Below are 18,359 nucleotides of genomic sequence, written 5' to 3'. Positions count from 1 at the left end.
TGTACTTTCTTTTTGTAAAAGAAGCTTGAACTGTGAGTTGTTAACCTACATAATGAATTTGCGGTTTAGAATGAAGTTAGTTACATTTCAAGACATGTATGTCCATCTATTGGAAAAAACGCAATTACTTTTTGGTCAACCCAATATATTCTTACTATCACGTAGGTGGTCACTAAGGGAGAGTTTTCCGAAATTCCACCCCTAACGGGTGAGAAGGGGTAAAATGTATTTTTATTTAATTCTACACATAAATATCGCGGGCGAAGCCGTGACGGGGGATGCTAGTAATTAATATAAGAAATATTAGAGAGCAGAAGTGCAGTTCCTCTTTAGTTTCGAAGACACAACAAATTGTCCGATTTTTTATTACGTAATGTTGCATTTTCATTTTAGTTCATTTGAAAGCAGAAATGCTGCGTAAAATTTTATCACATTCGTCATTTAATATTGCGACTCCCTTTTGCAATCAATCATTTTAATCATTTTAAGCGCGGAGCATATGGCAATATACATATGTACGATAAATATTATGATAAAACTATTTTATTTTTGACAATGTAGCAAATACCTTCTTCGCCCCAAAATTCCAGAGCGCTGACTGTAACTATGAACAGCATCAAATTTTGTTTAATCAGCGATTTTAACATTGTCCAAAACGACCTTTCCTCCCTCTCCTTCATAATACCCTCTCACCTCTGAGATACCCTCGCACCGCTCCTTATCTGGACTTTCTTATGTACTCCACCAGCGCACGGCGTACGAGTGTTCAATTTCACTAATCTCGTTTGTTTTTATCGAAAAGATATTGCCGCGACTTCGTTATGCAGAAACATACAATACTTTGCATGGTGATAATAACTTCTGACTTAGCGTACTGTATGTTTAACTTGATTCACGATGAACGAAATGGATCTTGTTCGCGAAATCGATAAGGAGATAATTCTGCTTAACTCATGTCACTATTCATAAATTATACAGGCCTGCGAAATTTTAGGTTTTGTTAGTTACAAAAAGCAGAGTAGGAGAATCTGATAGATTTTTTGTCGCTGAAAACGAATCTGGCCGCAGAATTTCCCCAGCCAACGTCAGCGTCAGGTTTTTGAGTAATTTGTGATTAAATGATGCAAAAATGGCTATTTCGGCCAATTTCATGAATTTATTATGGGAGAACCAAATTTTTTGAAACATTTCTGCCAATGGTATCGTATAGTACTAGTACTTTACCTTTCAAATCCATTTTCGATTGCCGTCGGACGATTTTTTTTCGCTGAGATATATAAGTATGAAGTTATAAGGCTGGTCATGCATAAGGGTCCAAGGAGTCATTCCAAGTCAATCGTGCCTCTGTCTCAGTCTCATCACGAATCTATATTGTTATCATGTTTATAAAGACTGAATTGCGTGTATGATCGCATTAATGTTTTTTTGCTTATATAAGACCAATTGCCTTATTTATTCTTACTAGCAACACAGGCGCGCGCTACGCGCGCTATAAATAAAATAAGACATAAAAAAATAAAATAAAAATAATATAATAAATAAAATTGTCAATATAACCGCACTGACAGCCACTATGACATTCTGACATTCGCAACACGAAGTTCGAGCCAAGCGAGAGAACCAATCAGCGTCGCGGAAAAGAGGCCTCAATATTCGATAAAAAAGAACTTCACGAAGTTAACACGCCTTTTTTAGAATAGGAGGAATATCGCATTATTTCATATTATTGCGTAGGACGCGCACTGCTCCGGATCGCGTCTTGGAAAGAAAGTTTCACTTGTCCCGTGTGAATCTAGGTGTCCGTGATTATATACAGACGATATTACAAGCAAAGCGGCAAGATGAAAAAGGAACACATCGACGACGGTAAGATAATATCTTGTAGAAAGAATGTCTTTCTCTGTCGGAGAAGAATTGTTATTGTTTGACGATGCAGAGCCGACTTCTGATGCATATTCAGTTGCTTTCCTGTTACCGCCTTGATCATTATTATATTAACAATACGTCTTAGTAATGTGTTGAGCTTTCAATTGATTTTTTTTCGTTAATATGCACAGAGAATAATGTTTTCTGCAAGCATTAAACAAATAAATGAATTATAAAATTATATGTAGATAATGATGCGTGTGTTATTAATAAATTAATAATAAGTAAGTTATGTAGCGAGAGAAAGAGAGAGAGACTCAATTTTATCTTTATATTGCAGTTCAACCACGGACTGTCGATGAGCATTTCAAGTTACTGCTTGAAGATAAGACTATATTAGATTATGAAATGAAGGATATGACCCCAGATGATCTTCCAGATTGGTATAATGAAAACTTCTTCAGAGAGTACGTATTTTTGCATGATATGTAACTTATTGAAAATTCGATATATTCATCGTAATACGATTTATACTGAAGAATATTCTCTAATGTTGATTATGAAGAATATGCTAAAACATGAATTAATTAATTAATTAAATTAAGGATACAAATTATACAACTAATAAGTCTTAATACTACTTTCGTGACAGGTCTAAATGTCTCGGAAATAGAAAAAAAATGGTAAAATTTATGGTATTTTCAAAAGTGTATTTTTAAGCATGAAAAATTCTTCCTTAATTTAAACGGTCTATTAATATTATTATTAATATTATTAATATGTTACGTACGAAGTATTGTTCATGTTGGATTCGTAAAAGCTATATGTTAAACTTAATTTCAGAGGACAAAATTACTACAGGCGAAACTTTATGGCAATAACGATGGCTAGCTTCGTGGGAGTTCTTGCATCAATATCGCTCCCACAAACATTAAAGGTATCCAAATTTTGCATCTTCATATCAACAATATGCAATATAAATATAAACTTGTTAAAAAGTAACTAAAGACTACGCCACGTTTAATAATTTATTACTACATAGTATTAAATTAAATAAAATTTAGAGTTGTAAGAAAAATGGCAAAAAAATCGTACATTTTGTAAAATAAGGAAAATTAAAAATGAATTAAATGTTTCTTTTGACAGATCCTCGTGTACACAAATAAAAGCAGTAATCCTTGCGTGGCTTTCAGCAGATACATTCAGACTGTGCTACACATATACAACTTGCACACATGCGATCCAAGTGACCCAGATTCGAAGTAAGTTTCATTAAATCATACGTTTTTTCTCCGTTCTCTTCTCTCTTTTTCTTTTCCTGTCGTATTATAGTCGCACGATGAACAATGAGTCCAATCTTTCGAGTAAACTCTTCATCATTTCATCGATTAAATATTGAAACTATACTATATATAACTATAATAGAGAATAAATGGCATTTACACGAATCGTTGAAGAAATGATTGCTGAATTTTCTCTACTAGCTGGTACAAGACGATAAACGTGATTCGCTGGAAACACAACTCGAGCAGCAAGAGAGCGCAGAATGCCAAAATTGGAGGAATTTATCAGAAAGATATGGCATTCACGCAGTTCTCTTTCATAGGATATATCCTCACCATGGCTGAAACTTTCGGGATACGCAGTACACCAGAAGAGGAAGAAGCATTTGTTCACATGTGGCGTGTGATAGGCTACATGCTAGGGATTCCTGATCGGTAATGATAATAATACAATATCAGATAATATCAGAAGGCAATGTCAAGAGATAAACTTTATTGAGACAGATTAAAGCACACTCAATCGTTTAATTAGTTCCTGATATATTTTATAAAACTGATTGAGACACACACAGCACACACAAAATCTTGTAGTTCTCATAAAGATATTCTTTTGCAGTTCTTCCTTAATTGATATTATTTTCCATTATTTATATTTATCCACACAGATTAAACATATGTCGTAAGACTGCAGGAGATACTCGTGAGCTCTGTCTAAAAATTATTAACATTTTCGCGCATCACTTGACTGAAGCTCCATCCTCCTTTTATCAAATAGCGTCGACTCTGTTAGAGGCATTGTGGAACCTTAATGTGTCTTTGAATAAAGATGCTGTAATGGCATTTACCTATAGGGTACATGGCAGTGAATGTAAGTATCCAAATATTATTTATATTACAATTCCTCACTTTCATCTAACGTCTTCATTCATCTGCTCCATTAAATATCGAATTAATAATGTATAATGAAAATTTTAGCAATTACAGCGAATACGGGGTTTATCATTCAATAAAAAAATATAAATAATTTACTTTTCAGATAAGCAGCCGCTTGGATGGTACAGTCGGTTAATCGTGACGTATTATGACGTCACATTTTATCTGTTTCGTAAGTATTGTAGAATAAATATCGTAGAAATTTGTGTTATTTTTTATTAGATATTATTATGCTCTGACTTGCACTCCGTCTGTTTCAGTTGTACCATATATTGGAGAAGTAGTAAGAATTTACACTAACTATATGCTTATATTTGGAATATGGCTAGTGCAGAAAATGCCCCTTTACGCACGATTAGTGTACGGAAAAAAGCATTCCCAACTCATTATGTATCCAAAATATAAATAAAGTCTATTTTGTTTAGTAAAACTAACATGCTTGATTAAGTCGTTATAAAATGCCTGACTCACATTCTTTAAATTTTGCCTTTTTGTTATGTTCGAACATTTTAGTTTAGGGTACATTTTCAGGTTTTCATATATCTATTTGAAAAATTAGTGAATTTATGTATTTATATCATATATAACAGCACTCTCAAATTAATATTCAGATATGTACGTATATATATGTAATATACATATGTTGAAAATTCAATCATGTTTTTTCTCTCATTTCACGGCATTGCACTACATTAATATAAATGAATGACTAGCAAATACAATTATGTAAGTGTCGCAATAAAATGAAATATAACAGGTATAACAAAGATTGTTACTTATAATATCTCATTTTGTCTACAATGGCGCGTGTCGTCGCAGAATGATGCGTTTGCAACATTCACGTGCAAACTAAACAGGATCGAGGGGTTCCCGAGCGGTGCAAGGATTCTAAGATCTTAAATCGTCAGATGGACGCAACAGAAAGTCTCAGAGTAGATAAAATATTTCGAAAAACGTTCCTGGTTTAATGAAAAACTTTAATATGTTGAACAAAGTAGTTATAGACACCGAGAGTACTCGATCGAAAATGAAAATCCCCTCTTTAGATATCACAATATCAATATCAATATAGCAAGCTCGTGAAAATCTGCAATGTTACGCTTATTCCCTTTCTGTATTTTTACTATGGCGACGTTGCGTTTTGTTTCTTTAATACAAAATTATTCTTCTTCTGGGGGAATTTCTTTTTAATAATTTGACGCTAACGTTACAGCATGCGTTCAAATAAAGCGCTTCCATGGTCACCGTTCGCTAGTGAAGCTAGATGTTAAAACATTGGATTTAAAGCAATGCAAAATGAAACGTCATTATTATTAATGCGAGCATTAATTAACGCTCGCAAAATCACATTTCATTAATGCGTTATAAAGCACGATTATATAATCAATGTTATGTAATAATCTCGCAATAGGATATGACGTTCGTTATATTGCATGTTATGTTACTTCCATGTCACGAAACTGCTATAATTTGTGTTCGCGGAATTATGACATCGATGATTCAGATGCCTATTCTATTCTCCTTTTCCGTTCAATGACATCAAGTTTTGCAAGTGTATTTTGTAAGTATACACGATCCATTCTTATGTATAAATATATCTAGTTGAGTTCATATTATATTTTATATTTATTTGTATATTTTTTGTATTTTGTATTATGTTTAGTCATGCTTTAGCATGATTTGCTATGTATAGCACAATCACAATCATATCAGAAGACATAATAGCGATAAAATAGCGTTTTATATCATTCTTTGACATCACTTTGCTACTTTGAAACGTATAAAGCTGCACGTGGAAGTGCAAATTGGCGGTGTCTAATCATCTTCCATGTCAACAACATGTTCATATAAAAAAATTAATTCATATTTATTCATTCATATTCATTATTCATGTAATTGACCCGTTCGCTACGACCCGCTCGCTACTTCGCACACTCCGTACACTTACTCCGGACTTGTTTCGATGTTTAAATTCCTTTTTTCCTGATGTTTCCATTTGTTTCGCACAGGCGAGACAACTCAAAAGTAACAAAGAAACAAAAATTTGCGAATCAGTCTCGAGTCTCGCTCGAATCCTGATAATTGTCCGCGCGCAATGTGTACACTTTTGGCGCGGGTCTCGTTCAGCGGGAGCATTCTGGCGGAGAGAACGTTCGTAGCGAAAGGGTTCGAGGAAGTCGAGAATATGTAATAATGAAAAACAATAGTTACAGAAGAAGTATAAATTAAATTAAATTAAATTAATTTCTTTATACTTGATATGTTTACATACTGTTTTATGTACAGGATACAACAGGCGTGTAAATAATGGAATCATGATGTTGCATTGTTACTTGGACAATTGCATAACTACTTAAATTAGACGCGTCCACACTTGTCGCTGCTCCAATCAAAATGATTGGAAACAACATTCTTATAATTAGAACCTTAGCCTTGGACACAAAATTGTTCTAGCAAGACAACATTATAATGATAACAATAATAATTATTATTTTCATCTCAATATTAATCATTATACAACAAAGAGTTACAATAGGATCACAATCTATTTAAAATGACATGACGCGTTGAAAAAGATACAAAGTACTAGATTTTATTAAATGTTTTTGTGATGTTGTTTGTGGCAAATGATGAGAAATCATAAAACTGCAGCTAATAATTAGTGACATGAAATTAAAAACAATGACCAGACATTTTGCGATAACAAAAACAACTGTTGAGAAATGTGTAATTTGTAGCTAGTTGTGCTGAATTATCACTCGAAATGTCACGAAATGTTAAGAATGAGATAAATCAAGTTATAAAGAAAACGCGATGTTGACCACGTGGAACAAAAGTCTGTGTATTATTAATTATAGTAATGATATACAAAGCTTGCTGAAATAAAAAATATTCTTCCTTTAATTTTGCGGCTGAAATTATTTTCTTTCTCGCAAATTCTTATGCGAGTCTTTAGCATAAGCTTTTTTCCGTATTTCACGTGCGCTATCTTTAATAGATATGCAATAGTAATAGGCGAATCTTCTTAAGATTTCGATTAAAAGATTCGGTTTTATTTTTCACACTGAAAAAAATATCCGATTAGATATAATCGGATAATCCAATTTCATAGTAACAAACGGATATATTGTATGAAAGACAAAGAAAATGATCGGACACATTCGATGAAGGTAATCGGACAATATCCATCATTTAATCGGAAAACTATTTAATAATTATTAATTAATCGGTTTATCCGATAAAAATTTTTCTCAGTGCATGAATGAAGATGATAACACAGGCCTGCGAAATTTTAGGTTTTGTTAGTTACAAAAAGCAGAGTAGGAGAATCTGATAGATTTTTTGACGCTGAAAACGAATCTGGCAGCAGAATTTCCCCAGCACGGCAGGTTTTTGAGTAATTTGTGGTTAAATGATCCAAAAATGGCTATTTCGGCCAATTTCATAAATTTATTATGGGAGAACCAAATTTTTTGAAACATTTCTGCCAATGGTATCGTATAGTACTAGTCTTTGCCTTTCAAATCCATTTTCGATTGCCGTCGGACGATTTGTTTTCGCTGAGATATATAAGTATGAAATTATAAGGCTAGTCATGGTCAACGCCGCTCTGAAGAGAGAAGTTGTGACTCTGCATCCTCAAATATACGTATGAAGTATGAAGTATGAAGTTATACTGGCTGGTCATGTATAAGAGTCCATTCCAAGTCAATCGTGCCACTCTTCTATCTCTGTCTCATCACGAATTCAAATTTGGGTAAAAACATAACTTTTTGAACACCGCCTGTCATTTTTTGATATAAAAAATGGTGGATCCAATATGGCAAACAGAATCACAATAAAAAAGGTATAAAATTTAAAAAAAAAAGTGTTTACAAAACTATAAAAAAGCACCAATGAGAAAATTTGAAAGATATATCTTTAACTGCAAGCTCCATAGCCACTTATATTTAAGGATGCAATGTTGCAACTTCTCTCATCAGAGCGGCGTTGACCATGACCAGCCTTATAACTTCATACTTGTATATTTTAGAAAAAAAATTGTCCGAATGGCAATCTAAAATGGATTTGAAAGTTAAAGACTAGTACTATACAATGCCATTGGCAGAAATGTTTCACAAAATTTGATTCTCTCATAATAAATTCATGAAATTGGCCGAAATAGCCATTTTTGAATCATTTAACCACAAATTACTCAAAAACCTGACGTGCTGCGGAAATTCTGCGGCCAGATTCGTTTTCAGCGTCAAAAAATCTATCAGATTCTCCTACTCTGCTTTTTGTAACTGACCCTCGCAGGCCTGTGTAATTATTATATATGTGTCCCGAGAGATAGAGAGATACTATTTGACTGTCTCAGGAAACAGTTTGCTTACAACAATGAAGAAAAACCGAAGAGTCTGCGCAACATTATCAGATGAAAGCTTGGAAGTGTCCGAGTTCGATAACTATTCAATGAATTTAAATAATTCTTCGACTGATAAAATAAAGCGAGAACCGAGAAGACAATGAGCGGTACATCCTATTTCATTTGAATGCGGAACACTGATGGCATTCAACTTCCGTCTTTTAAGCTTTTGCTTAAAGTGCAATGTTGCGATTATATTATGTGAAATCAGTCCAAAATATTAATCATAAAAAATTCTCATTTTACTACTTCGTAAATGTATTTGGAATCTTGCGTAACATTGAGAAAATAAAATCAATTATATGTTCTATTTCATCACCTCATTATCATTTGTAGAAATCCAATTCGTTTTTCTGCATATCTGCACACTACTAAGTCATACTTGGAGAGGGGATATTCCTTAAGAAGCCTCGCGTATTTAAGGCAGACAGTATCCTTACGCTAGGCTAGTATGAGGCTAGTCTCGTATCTTTTCACAACAGAAAATCAGCACGATCCAACAGTAAAACATTCAGGGTCGCTGCACACACATTTTTTACTTTCCGTGCAACAGTCGATTGTAACACGCGCAGTGTAGTGCTACGAACTAGTTTAGCAAAGTGCATATGATCGGTTTCTGTAAGTACCTTTCGTTGTGAATCTTTCGACGAATTATCGTATCATCTCGTTAGAAAGATGAAGGAAAACGGCAAGTTAAAAAAGCAACACATCAATGACGGTAAGCTTTTTTTTAACTATTGCATATCTATTATAGATAGCGCATGAAATATGTTTCAATTCTGCACGTCAGTCACTTTACTCAGCAGTTTAGAAAGGCTCGATATTTGAATACGTCGATTGAAATAATATAATAGGTCTTATAAATATAAATTCGATGTCAATTATCAATCGATATCAATTGACATAAAGTTAAAATTTCATGCTATTATTATGTTTGTTCTATGAGATATAATTCCAATCGGTGATAAACGCGAGCTTATCACCGATACATTATATCTCATAGATTCATAGAACAAATAATAATAAAGACTCGCATAAACATTTGCGAGAAAGAAAATAATTTCAGCCGCTAAATTAAAAAAAGAATATTTTTTATTCCATCAAAAAGAGAGAGAGAGCTTTGTATAGCATTATTTATAAAATATGAATTTAATATTTTCTCAGAACTTTATAAATCTTTGTGAATATAAGTTTGTGTATGTGTAAAAAATAGTGTAATATCACACGATATATGTAATATACATGATATATTTTCTGTAAAATACGATAAAACATGTAAAATAAGATAAAATAAGATAAGAAAAAGAACTAATAGAGATATACAAAACTATTTCGTACACAAAACGAGCATTTTAAAGCATGCAAATAACAGCTGCACACTTTTTCATTAAGTAACAATATCTTTTAAATTTTTTCTACTAAGTAACAATGTTTCTTAAGTAATAAAATTTTTCCATTGAAAAGGTTAATATAAACTCCTCGAGTTTTATATAACAATAAAATTGATTGCTTAAGCTCAAAAAGCGAGTATTCAATATTATTGTTTACACGTTCTCTGCCACGTCATGAGTAGGTGTCATTTTCAGGCTATGTATACCAAAAACACGTTATGGTTGAATAAATATGTAAAAATTATTTATTTTTTCGCTTTTTGTGAGTTGGAAATTTATTGCTTAGTAGAGTAAATAATGAAACTTCATGCAACTTGACAACCTTCATTATAGAGCATGTAATTTTCCAACAATTATTTTCTTGCACTGTATCTACTAATGCATGCAAATAAAACACTTGAAAATGAGTTTCAGTTTGTACCGAAAATGATACACGGGGCAGAGAACGTGTTAAATAAAGGGAAAAAATGTATTATATATGTATAATTATATGTATTGGGTTGGCCAAAAAGTAATTGCGTTTTTTTTTATATAAATAAAAGGCGAATTTTTCATGGGAAACAAAAACTTTATTAAACAATATATTGTCCATTTTGTTTGATTATCTTTTGCCATTTTTCAGGCAACTTCATGATTCCGCGCTCAAAACAGTTCTTATCTTTTTCAGCAAAAAACAATTCCAACAACGATTTCATATCCTCATCAGCAGTAAAGGTTTTACCATTCAAGGCGTTTTGCAAAGAACCAAACAAATGGTAATCTGATGGTGCCAGGTCTGGCGAATATGGTGGATGTGGTAACATCATGGTAACACATCCCATCCAAGCTGCAACAATTTTTCACGAGTGACCAAACTTGTACGTGGTCTAGCGTTATCATGGTGAAACACAACACCTTTGCGATTCACCAATTCTCGACGTTTCTGTTCGATGGCATCATTTAATTTATCCAGTTGACGACAGTATACGTCTGAATTAATGGTTTGATTCCTTGCAAGCAGCTCAAAATACACAATACCTTTAAAGTCCCACCAGACTGACAGCATAATCTTTCTTTGGTGAATATCTGCTTTTCAAGTGCTTTCAGCAGGTTCATCACGCTTGCTCCACGATCTTTTTCGTTCGACGTTGTTGTAGACGATCGATTTTTCGTCGCCTGTTATCATACGTTTCAAAAATCGATCATTTTCCTCACGTTTCAAAAGAGAATCGCAGATGTCAATACGCTTAGTGAGATGAATTTCTTTGAGCTCATGTGGTACCGAAATATCGAGCTTACTAATGTATTCAAGTCGTTTTAAATGGTTTTCAACACTCGATTTCGATATGTTAAGATTCTCAGCAATCTCTCGTGTCGTTAAACGCCGATTGGAATCGATCAGTGCCTTTATTTTGTCATCATCAATTTCGATTGGCCTTCCCGAGCGTGGTGCATCTTTCACATTAAAATCTGCAGATCGAAATTTAGTAAACCAATTTTGACACTGCCGCAGTTTTAAGCATCTTCGCCATATACATCAGATAACTTTTTATGAGCTCGCACAGCGTTTTTCCCTTTTCGGAAGTAATAAAACAAAATATGAGGAAAATGTTCTTTTTGATTTTCCATTTTGAAATCGACGGCAAAGAAACAATTGTTAACGAAATCGTGTACTTTCTTTTCGTAAAACAAGCTTGAACTGTGAGTTGTTAACCTACATAATGAATTTGCGGTTTAGAATGAAGTTAGTTACATTTCAAGACATGTATGTCCATCTATTGGAAAAAAACGCAATTACTTTTTGGCCAACCCAATAGTAATATAATTCTTTAGAACTTATATATATAACTGTCTCTCTACAAGTCATATAACTGTATAAATTCATCAAAATCTAAGCTCCTCAAAGACTTTTCGGTCAATCCGATAACTATTATACATAAATTATATACCCATATAAAACAGTCTTTTGAAGAACATGTGTTAAACATTTTCTTAGATATGTACTTAGAATGCTAATGTGCTCGCAGCATGTTTTATGCATTTGTTGGAAACGTAACATCAAATGACGACAACCCTGAAGTGAATGAAGATACATATAGAAATGTTGAAAATAAAATTATACTTTTTGGAAGATTAGCTGGACTATAATTTCATAGATACTGCTCTTGAAACGATCAGACGTGTCCTAAGAAATTCGATTATTTAATTCAAAATAGAATTTAGATTGCTAAAACTATTAAGCTTATATGACGCACCTGATTAGAACAATGTCACTTAAAATTTTTTGGCGCGAAACTATTTTTTATATAAATATAAGTTATAATATACTTTTGTACAATATAAGTTATATATACTTTTGTACAACTATAGAGAAACGTGAAGAAAATTTTTCTTATGAAAGATAATTTATAATATATTACAGTCCAACCAGCGACGGTAGATGAACATTTTGAAATAATCATGAACGATAAAACTCTACTCGACTCGGATTTACCTAGTGTAACACGTGATGATCTTCCAGATTGGTACGATAGCGAAATGTATAAACAGTAAGTCCTCATATATATTGGTAATTCGATAAAACAATGATAAAAAATTTCAATTACTTAGAATATAATTTTATTTGTATACATGGCAGAATAGAAAAGATTCCTTATAGACAAAAATGTTTTATATAAAAAATATATAAATCATACACAAAAAACATGAGTAAAAATAACTAGTTAGCAAAACTGAAAATACAGAAACAAGAACATATTTAATTTTGATAATATTTGTTATAAAAAACGTAACAATAGATAAAATGGAGATACGTATAACATTTTAAGATGTGAACATTATATAAATTATATGTATACAGGGTGATTCGTATAAAGTGACCGATTTAATTATTAGTGAAATTTGAAGACATATGAAAAAAGAGTTTATACCGATATGTTCAGTACAAAGAGGGACACCATATAACGGATACGATTATTTTATGAGCGGAGGCGTTGAGGACATTTCAAAGTCAACTTCTTTTTTTTAATGGGATGCTGTATTTTTTATTTTATAGGATAGTAGCCCTTTTTAATATAAATTCAATGATACATTACATAAAAACATTCAAGGTCAATCAAGGCCAAAAATACATGATAAAATAAAATTCAAATGTATGATCTGTATATCCGTCTGTCGTTCGCTTTGGCTCTCAGTATGTCTAGGTCTATGTTTATGAGCTGTGTTTTCTTTGGAAACTGCTATCATAATGTTATTATTACGAAGATTGTAAGGACAAGTGATGCTTACAAACGTTGCGAGTGCCAAAGCGAACGCAGCCTTAGTATGAGATTAGTCGTAGCACTGAACGTAATGGCTAATTACAATAATTCACAAATTGTAGACATTTTGATAACTTTTGGTGAATGTGGAAAAAATGCAGCTGAAACTGCAAGAGTATTAAATGAATATAACATTAAATGGATATAACATTCATATAGACAATAAAGTTATAGTCAATGTATGTTTAGTTATCTACATTTATAAAGACAGCATACTTTTCATTTCAGAGGTCAAGAGTACTACACGCGGTATTTAGCAGCAATAGTACTAAACAACCTGATAGGACTCATTGCAGTATTTGCAGTTCCGCAAATAATGAAGGTACCAGAATTTTATAATTTGGTACATATTGTAGGAACGCGAATTTTACTGTGTTTCATGAATGCATGAATAAGCGAAAACGATTTTCTACATATATTCATTAGAATCTGTCTAGCAAATAAGATTATGTTATTATTGTTTACGCGAGGGAGTGACACGCCATTTCACGTGACTTCCCGTTTATTTAGGCCGCGGACATCCGTGGCTTACTGATGATCACGTTATTAAATTCACTATGTATATTTGTAAGATATAAACTTAGAGAATTAAAAACGTCACGTGAGTCAACAATGACCCACACGCTACTCAACGTGTTAACGTATGATGGCAATCGGTTAAATTGCAAATCAGTATAAACGAACAAATAAGGATAAAAACTACGAAAGACAGAGAAAGACACGTCCGCCGAGTTAAGACGTTCGTCGAGTGAAAGACTGCGCTCGACTGACTATATCGCTGCTATATCCTTGTGTTATCTATATATTTTTATACATTATATTTTAAATAAATTGTTATTATATTAAATCAATTATTGTGAACGTCATAAAATTAACTCCTTTTCTGTCATTCGCGTTAAATAAAAGGGTTACTACAATATTTTAGAGAATTATAGGGGCTAATGTTGATTAATAAATATATTGTAAATATATTATAAATATATTAATATATATATTGTATATTAGATTTGATTTTGAACTGCGTTGAATTATTATTAGATTTGTTGAATTGCGCTGCTAGATAATATGCTTAGATACATGTTACATGTTATCTAGCAGCGCAATTCAAGAACAAATTTAATAATAATTTATTACTCATCGAAGATAAATATATAATGAACTAGATAAGAAATATATAATAACCCATATTCACAACATGTTTACAACGATAAAAGCGCCTTCGAAGTGACTTCTCAGCCAATCACGTTTTTAAGCCACTTTTAGAGGCACTTTTATCGTCGTAAGTGTGTTCTGAATATGGCCAATATAAAACTGACAACAAACTATTATGATGTAAATATGATGGCCCAAACATCTTTTATTTTCGCATTTTGATAAAATTAATCTGAATGTAAAAATAAAATTACGTTGCAACAGTTTCAATAACATATTATTGTTAGGTAATATATCTCTATCACTATAAAAATACATAAAAAAATTAGCGAGACATTTTCATCTTCTTCGCATAGTAAAATATTAATTAATTGAATTTTGATATAAAACTTGCATTTCTCCACATAGGTACTTACATATACGAAACAGAGCAGTACAGTTTGCACGGCTTTCAAAAGATACGTTCAAACGATGTTACATATACATAAGTTCTATGTTTGCGATCCGGATGATGCAGATTCTAAGTAAATATTTTTTCAGATTATATGGTTTTTTTCTTCGTGTAAAAATTTTGTTAAAAATTTAATGTCAGATATCATGTAATTTAATATCAGATAATAATTTAGATGCTAATATAATTGCACATTCTTTTTAATTCACTTTCCGATTAAAAATTTCTTGGATTAAATTTCAGTTGTGATTAAATGTGCTTTCATTAATAATTTCAATTGTCTAAGAAAATGTATGAAATTTATGTAAACTCTTCAATTTCTTGATTTAAATAGCTGGTACAAGTCAATGAATGTAGTCCGCTGGAAACACAAGACGAGCAGCAAGAAGTGCTGCAAGGCTGGAATAGGAGGAATTTATCAGAGAGATATGGTACTTACTCAGTTTGCTTTCATAGCGTACGCTCTCACCATGCCTAAAGCCATTGGTATAACGATGACACGGGAAGAAGAAAAAGCGTTTGTTCATTTCTGGCGTGTTACGGGCAACATGTTAGGGATTCCTGATCGGTAATAAATAAATAAATATATATATATATAATAATATGCGAGCTCACGCGCGCGCGCCATATATGTGTGTAATATTTTATTTTACGTAGCTGCTGATATATTTTATCAAACTGATAACATACATTACATTTGTAACTGCACTAATTTTTTTAAAATTTATTTCTCATCATTCACAGGTTGAACATATGTCGCAAATCTGCAGCAGAAACTCGCCAGTTGTGTCAGAAGCTAATAGATAATGTGTACAAGAATTATTTCATTGATGCTCCACCTGAATTCCATAAACTAGCGGCAGCTTCATTGGATGGAATATGGTACGTTGATGTCAGCATAGACAGAGAGGCTACTATGGCATTAGTTTACAAAGTACATAATGTCAAGTGTAAGTCTGAATTTTTATTTAAATTATACATTTACTTTATTATCTCTAGCGAGAAATTCTGCTTTTCTCAAATATTCGCTTAAAAAGAGAAATTAGTGAGAAAAAAGTAGAGATATTTTTTGACATATGCATAGTACGTAATATTATACGGAGTGCTCCGGGGTAAAATGACTTAAAATATGAATTTAGGACTTTAAAATAAAAAACGATTTTCTCTAGAAATCTGCTCGCATGCGCTTCGTTCAAGAGATATTGACTTCTGAAGTTACAGAAGTATAGGAATGGATAATGTCGAAATATTTCGAAGATATGAATATTTTTGTTCATGAAAAAATAATAGTTTAAATCAAAGTGTAGAATATTTAAGTTTAAAGGTGCTATAATTTATTTATTAGATTATTTTAAGAAAATCAAAAATGTAAACTTTAAAAATTTGAAATTAAACTGGTTTATATTAGTCAGTTGAAATTTTTCTGAAATATGTACATATTGCCCATCATTCTTGTAAAGAGGAGAAAAATGAAATTTTGTTGATTTACTTTAATATTTGTTTTTTTGGTTTGGAAAATCATAAATCATTGATAGACATATATTACAGTGTTTGCACTGTAAACAAAGTTCCATCCATTCGTACAAAATAATTGTTAGTTCGTTGAATTGATGCTTTCGTGCAACAAATTAGTACAATCATGCTTCATACGTATCCGATTCGTGAATATACCGATATGGCATATCTTACTATTATATAAAGAGAAGTCACATTTTGTTACCTAGGATCTTTAAAACTACTGAACCAATCGACTTGAAATTTTAGTATGAATATCCTGAGGGTCCCTGGAATGTCATAGGCTATATCATTTTCTATAAACTTATTTTCTATAAACTTATTTTATAGAGCGAGCGAAGCCGCGATGGGGAATGCTAGTTTATTATATATGTGGTTTGTGACGGAAATGCAAACTACTAATGTTTCCGTCACAAAACTACAAGGCTACTCGCCGTGCGATTTCCGAACAGAAGATTGCCGAATAAGGTAGTATTTTCTTTAACATTTCAATGACTGGGGGAAACTGGATCATTTAATATGGTTCCCTGGGCTGATGAAGTTTTTGTATCGCTGCAAAATTAAACAAGAACAGCATATTGCAACATTTCAACCGAAACCCATCAGCAAGTATCTGGTTCTGAGTTAGGAATTTCATCCACAGTCATATAGAACACAGTCTCAGCCTATGAACATTATCCATACCACCTGACGAGCTATTTTCAATCCAAGAAATAATCATAATCACATGAAAATGAATAAATAATTCAATAATTAAATTTTGATTATTGTAAAGCAGTAAAGAGGATAAACCTACGTTATTTCGAAAATTATTCATTCCTAATAGTTCTTGTATCCTGTAATTTCACAAGTCAATATCTCTTGAACAAAGTGCTTGCGAACATACTTTCAAAGGAATTGTTTTATTTTGAGGTTCTAAATTCATATTTCAAGTTTGGTCATTTACCCCGGGAGCATCCTGTATGTTAATTATATTATTTTGCTATTGAAACTATTACTCTATCGTGCAGTTTTGTAGATGTTTTAAACTTTTAACAGATAATTCAATAAGTATGGTTAATTTCATTAACAATTATTAACATTTTAGATAACAAGCCTATTGGATGGTACAGTTGGATAAATATGAAATATCGTGATGCCTTGATCAGTTTGTCCTGTAAGTATTCTATCTGCAAATTTTTACTATTTATTGATGTATTATATATATATATATAATTATAATAATAATTATTATTATTATTATTAGTGTGATAAATTGTTTTTCATATATTGCAGTTGCGCCATATATCGGAATAGTAATAAGAACATACTTTAACAATCTACTAAAGTTCATATTATGGTATACGGAAAACTACGGAGCCATGTATGCATGGCTAAAATTTCCAAGCAAAACTATTCAGTTGAAGTTATATCCTAAATTTGAATAACTTATATCTTTTTGGAAATCCATAGTGTTGTAAAAGCTATAAAAGTTTTTTGCAGTATTCTGTAAAAGCAAAAGTCATTCTTTTTGTAATTGTAGTATTTATTGTTATTAATATTTTTATTATATGATCTTGTTTTCAGGAAAATATTCTTCCAAAGTTTAGAATTATTTACTAAGAAGGGTTGTTAAAAACTTCTCAATATTATATTTTATTATTTGATATAATTAAATTGTTACTATACATTATTGTACAAAATAGATTGTGTGAAATAAGTGTACATATTTCGCAATTTGTAAATATAGAATAATGTATAAAATAATAAACTTGTATTAATTGCTTTATATAAATAGTATAAATCCATGTGTTCATTGTTCAGCCTTCACTTATATAATAAGTATCCAGTTCTTCAAATTATTTTTTTATGATATAATCTTTCTTTAGCCAATTCACAATAAATCTTTACTGAATTTTTTCTTTTCCCTTAAGTTTTTCTTAAAATATCAAGACTCATCAATAATTTTTATATTATAAACAACTGAGAAAAAAGATGTTTCGTAAATTAATTTAAAAAATCAAATAATAAAATTATATTGTTCAAAAATATATAGGTTTTGTTCAAAACTAAACACATATA

General features: G+C 31.7%; 2 protein-coding genes across 2 annotated transcripts; both read left to right on the top strand.

Moving 5' to 3' along the window:
• The first annotated feature begins 1,692 nt into the window (after window positions 1–1,692).
• Window positions 1,693–4,512, top strand: LOC105278583. Its single transcript, XM_026973113.1, has 8 exons — window positions 1,693–1,866; window positions 2,207–2,333; window positions 2,710–2,803; window positions 3,013–3,128; window positions 3,351–3,584; window positions 3,815–4,017; window positions 4,186–4,254; window positions 4,343–4,512. The coding sequence occupies exons 1-8, from the start codon at window positions 1,842–1,844 to the stop codon at window positions 4,489–4,491; spliced, it is 1,017 nt and encodes a 338-aa protein (XP_026828914.1). The 5' UTR covers window positions 1,693–1,841; the 3' UTR covers window positions 4,492–4,512.
• Window positions 4,513–8,928: 4,416 nt separating this feature from the next.
• LOC105278585 lies at window positions 8,929–18,066 on the top strand. Its single transcript, XM_026973151.1, has 8 exons — window positions 8,929–9,208; window positions 12,283–12,409; window positions 13,409–13,502; window positions 14,741–14,856; window positions 15,118–15,351; window positions 15,528–15,733; window positions 17,386–17,454; window positions 17,574–18,066. The coding sequence occupies exons 1-8, from the start codon at window positions 9,166–9,168 to the stop codon at window positions 17,723–17,725; spliced, it is 1,041 nt and encodes a 346-aa protein (XP_026828952.1). The 5' UTR covers window positions 8,929–9,165; the 3' UTR covers window positions 17,726–18,066.
• Window positions 18,067–18,359: the final 293 nt, after the last annotated feature.

This window comes from Ooceraea biroi, chromosome 10, assembly GCF_003672135.1.
Source record: "Ooceraea biroi isolate clonal line C1 chromosome 10, Obir_v5.4, whole genome shotgun sequence".
Taxonomy (NCBI): Eukaryota; Metazoa; Arthropoda; class Insecta; order Hymenoptera; family Formicidae; genus Ooceraea; species Ooceraea biroi.
The sequence above is the reverse complement of the archived record's forward strand: the minus strand, read 5'-3'. Positions and strand labels throughout refer to the sequence as shown.

What these genes read in the sequence shown, in the direction of transcription:
- LOC105278585 (XM_026973151.1), top strand. Translation starts at nt 9,166, where the DNA reads ATGAAGGAAAACGGCAAGTTAAAAAAGCAACACATCAATGACG. An exon ending in AAAGCAACACATCAATGACG is followed by an intron (nt 9,209 to 12,282) that starts GTAAGCTTTTTT and finishes AATATATTACAG; the next exon opens with TCCAACCAGCGACGGTAGAT. An exon ending in CAGTTCCGCAAATAATGAAG is followed by an intron (nt 13,503 to 14,740) that starts GTACCAGAATTT and finishes TTCTCCACATAG; the next exon opens with GTACTTACATATACGAAACA.
- LOC105278583 (XM_026973113.1), top strand. Translation starts at nt 1,842, where the DNA reads ATGAAAAAGGAACACATCGACGACG. An exon ending in CGCTCCCACAAACATTAAAG is followed by an intron (nt 2,804 to 3,012) that starts GTATCCAAATTT and finishes TTCTTTTGACAG; the next exon opens with ATCCTCGTGTACACAAATAA. An exon ending in TAGGGTACATGGCAGTGAAT is followed by an intron (nt 4,018 to 4,185) that starts GTAAGTATCCAA and finishes TTTACTTTTCAG; the next exon opens with ATAAGCAGCCGCTTGGATGG.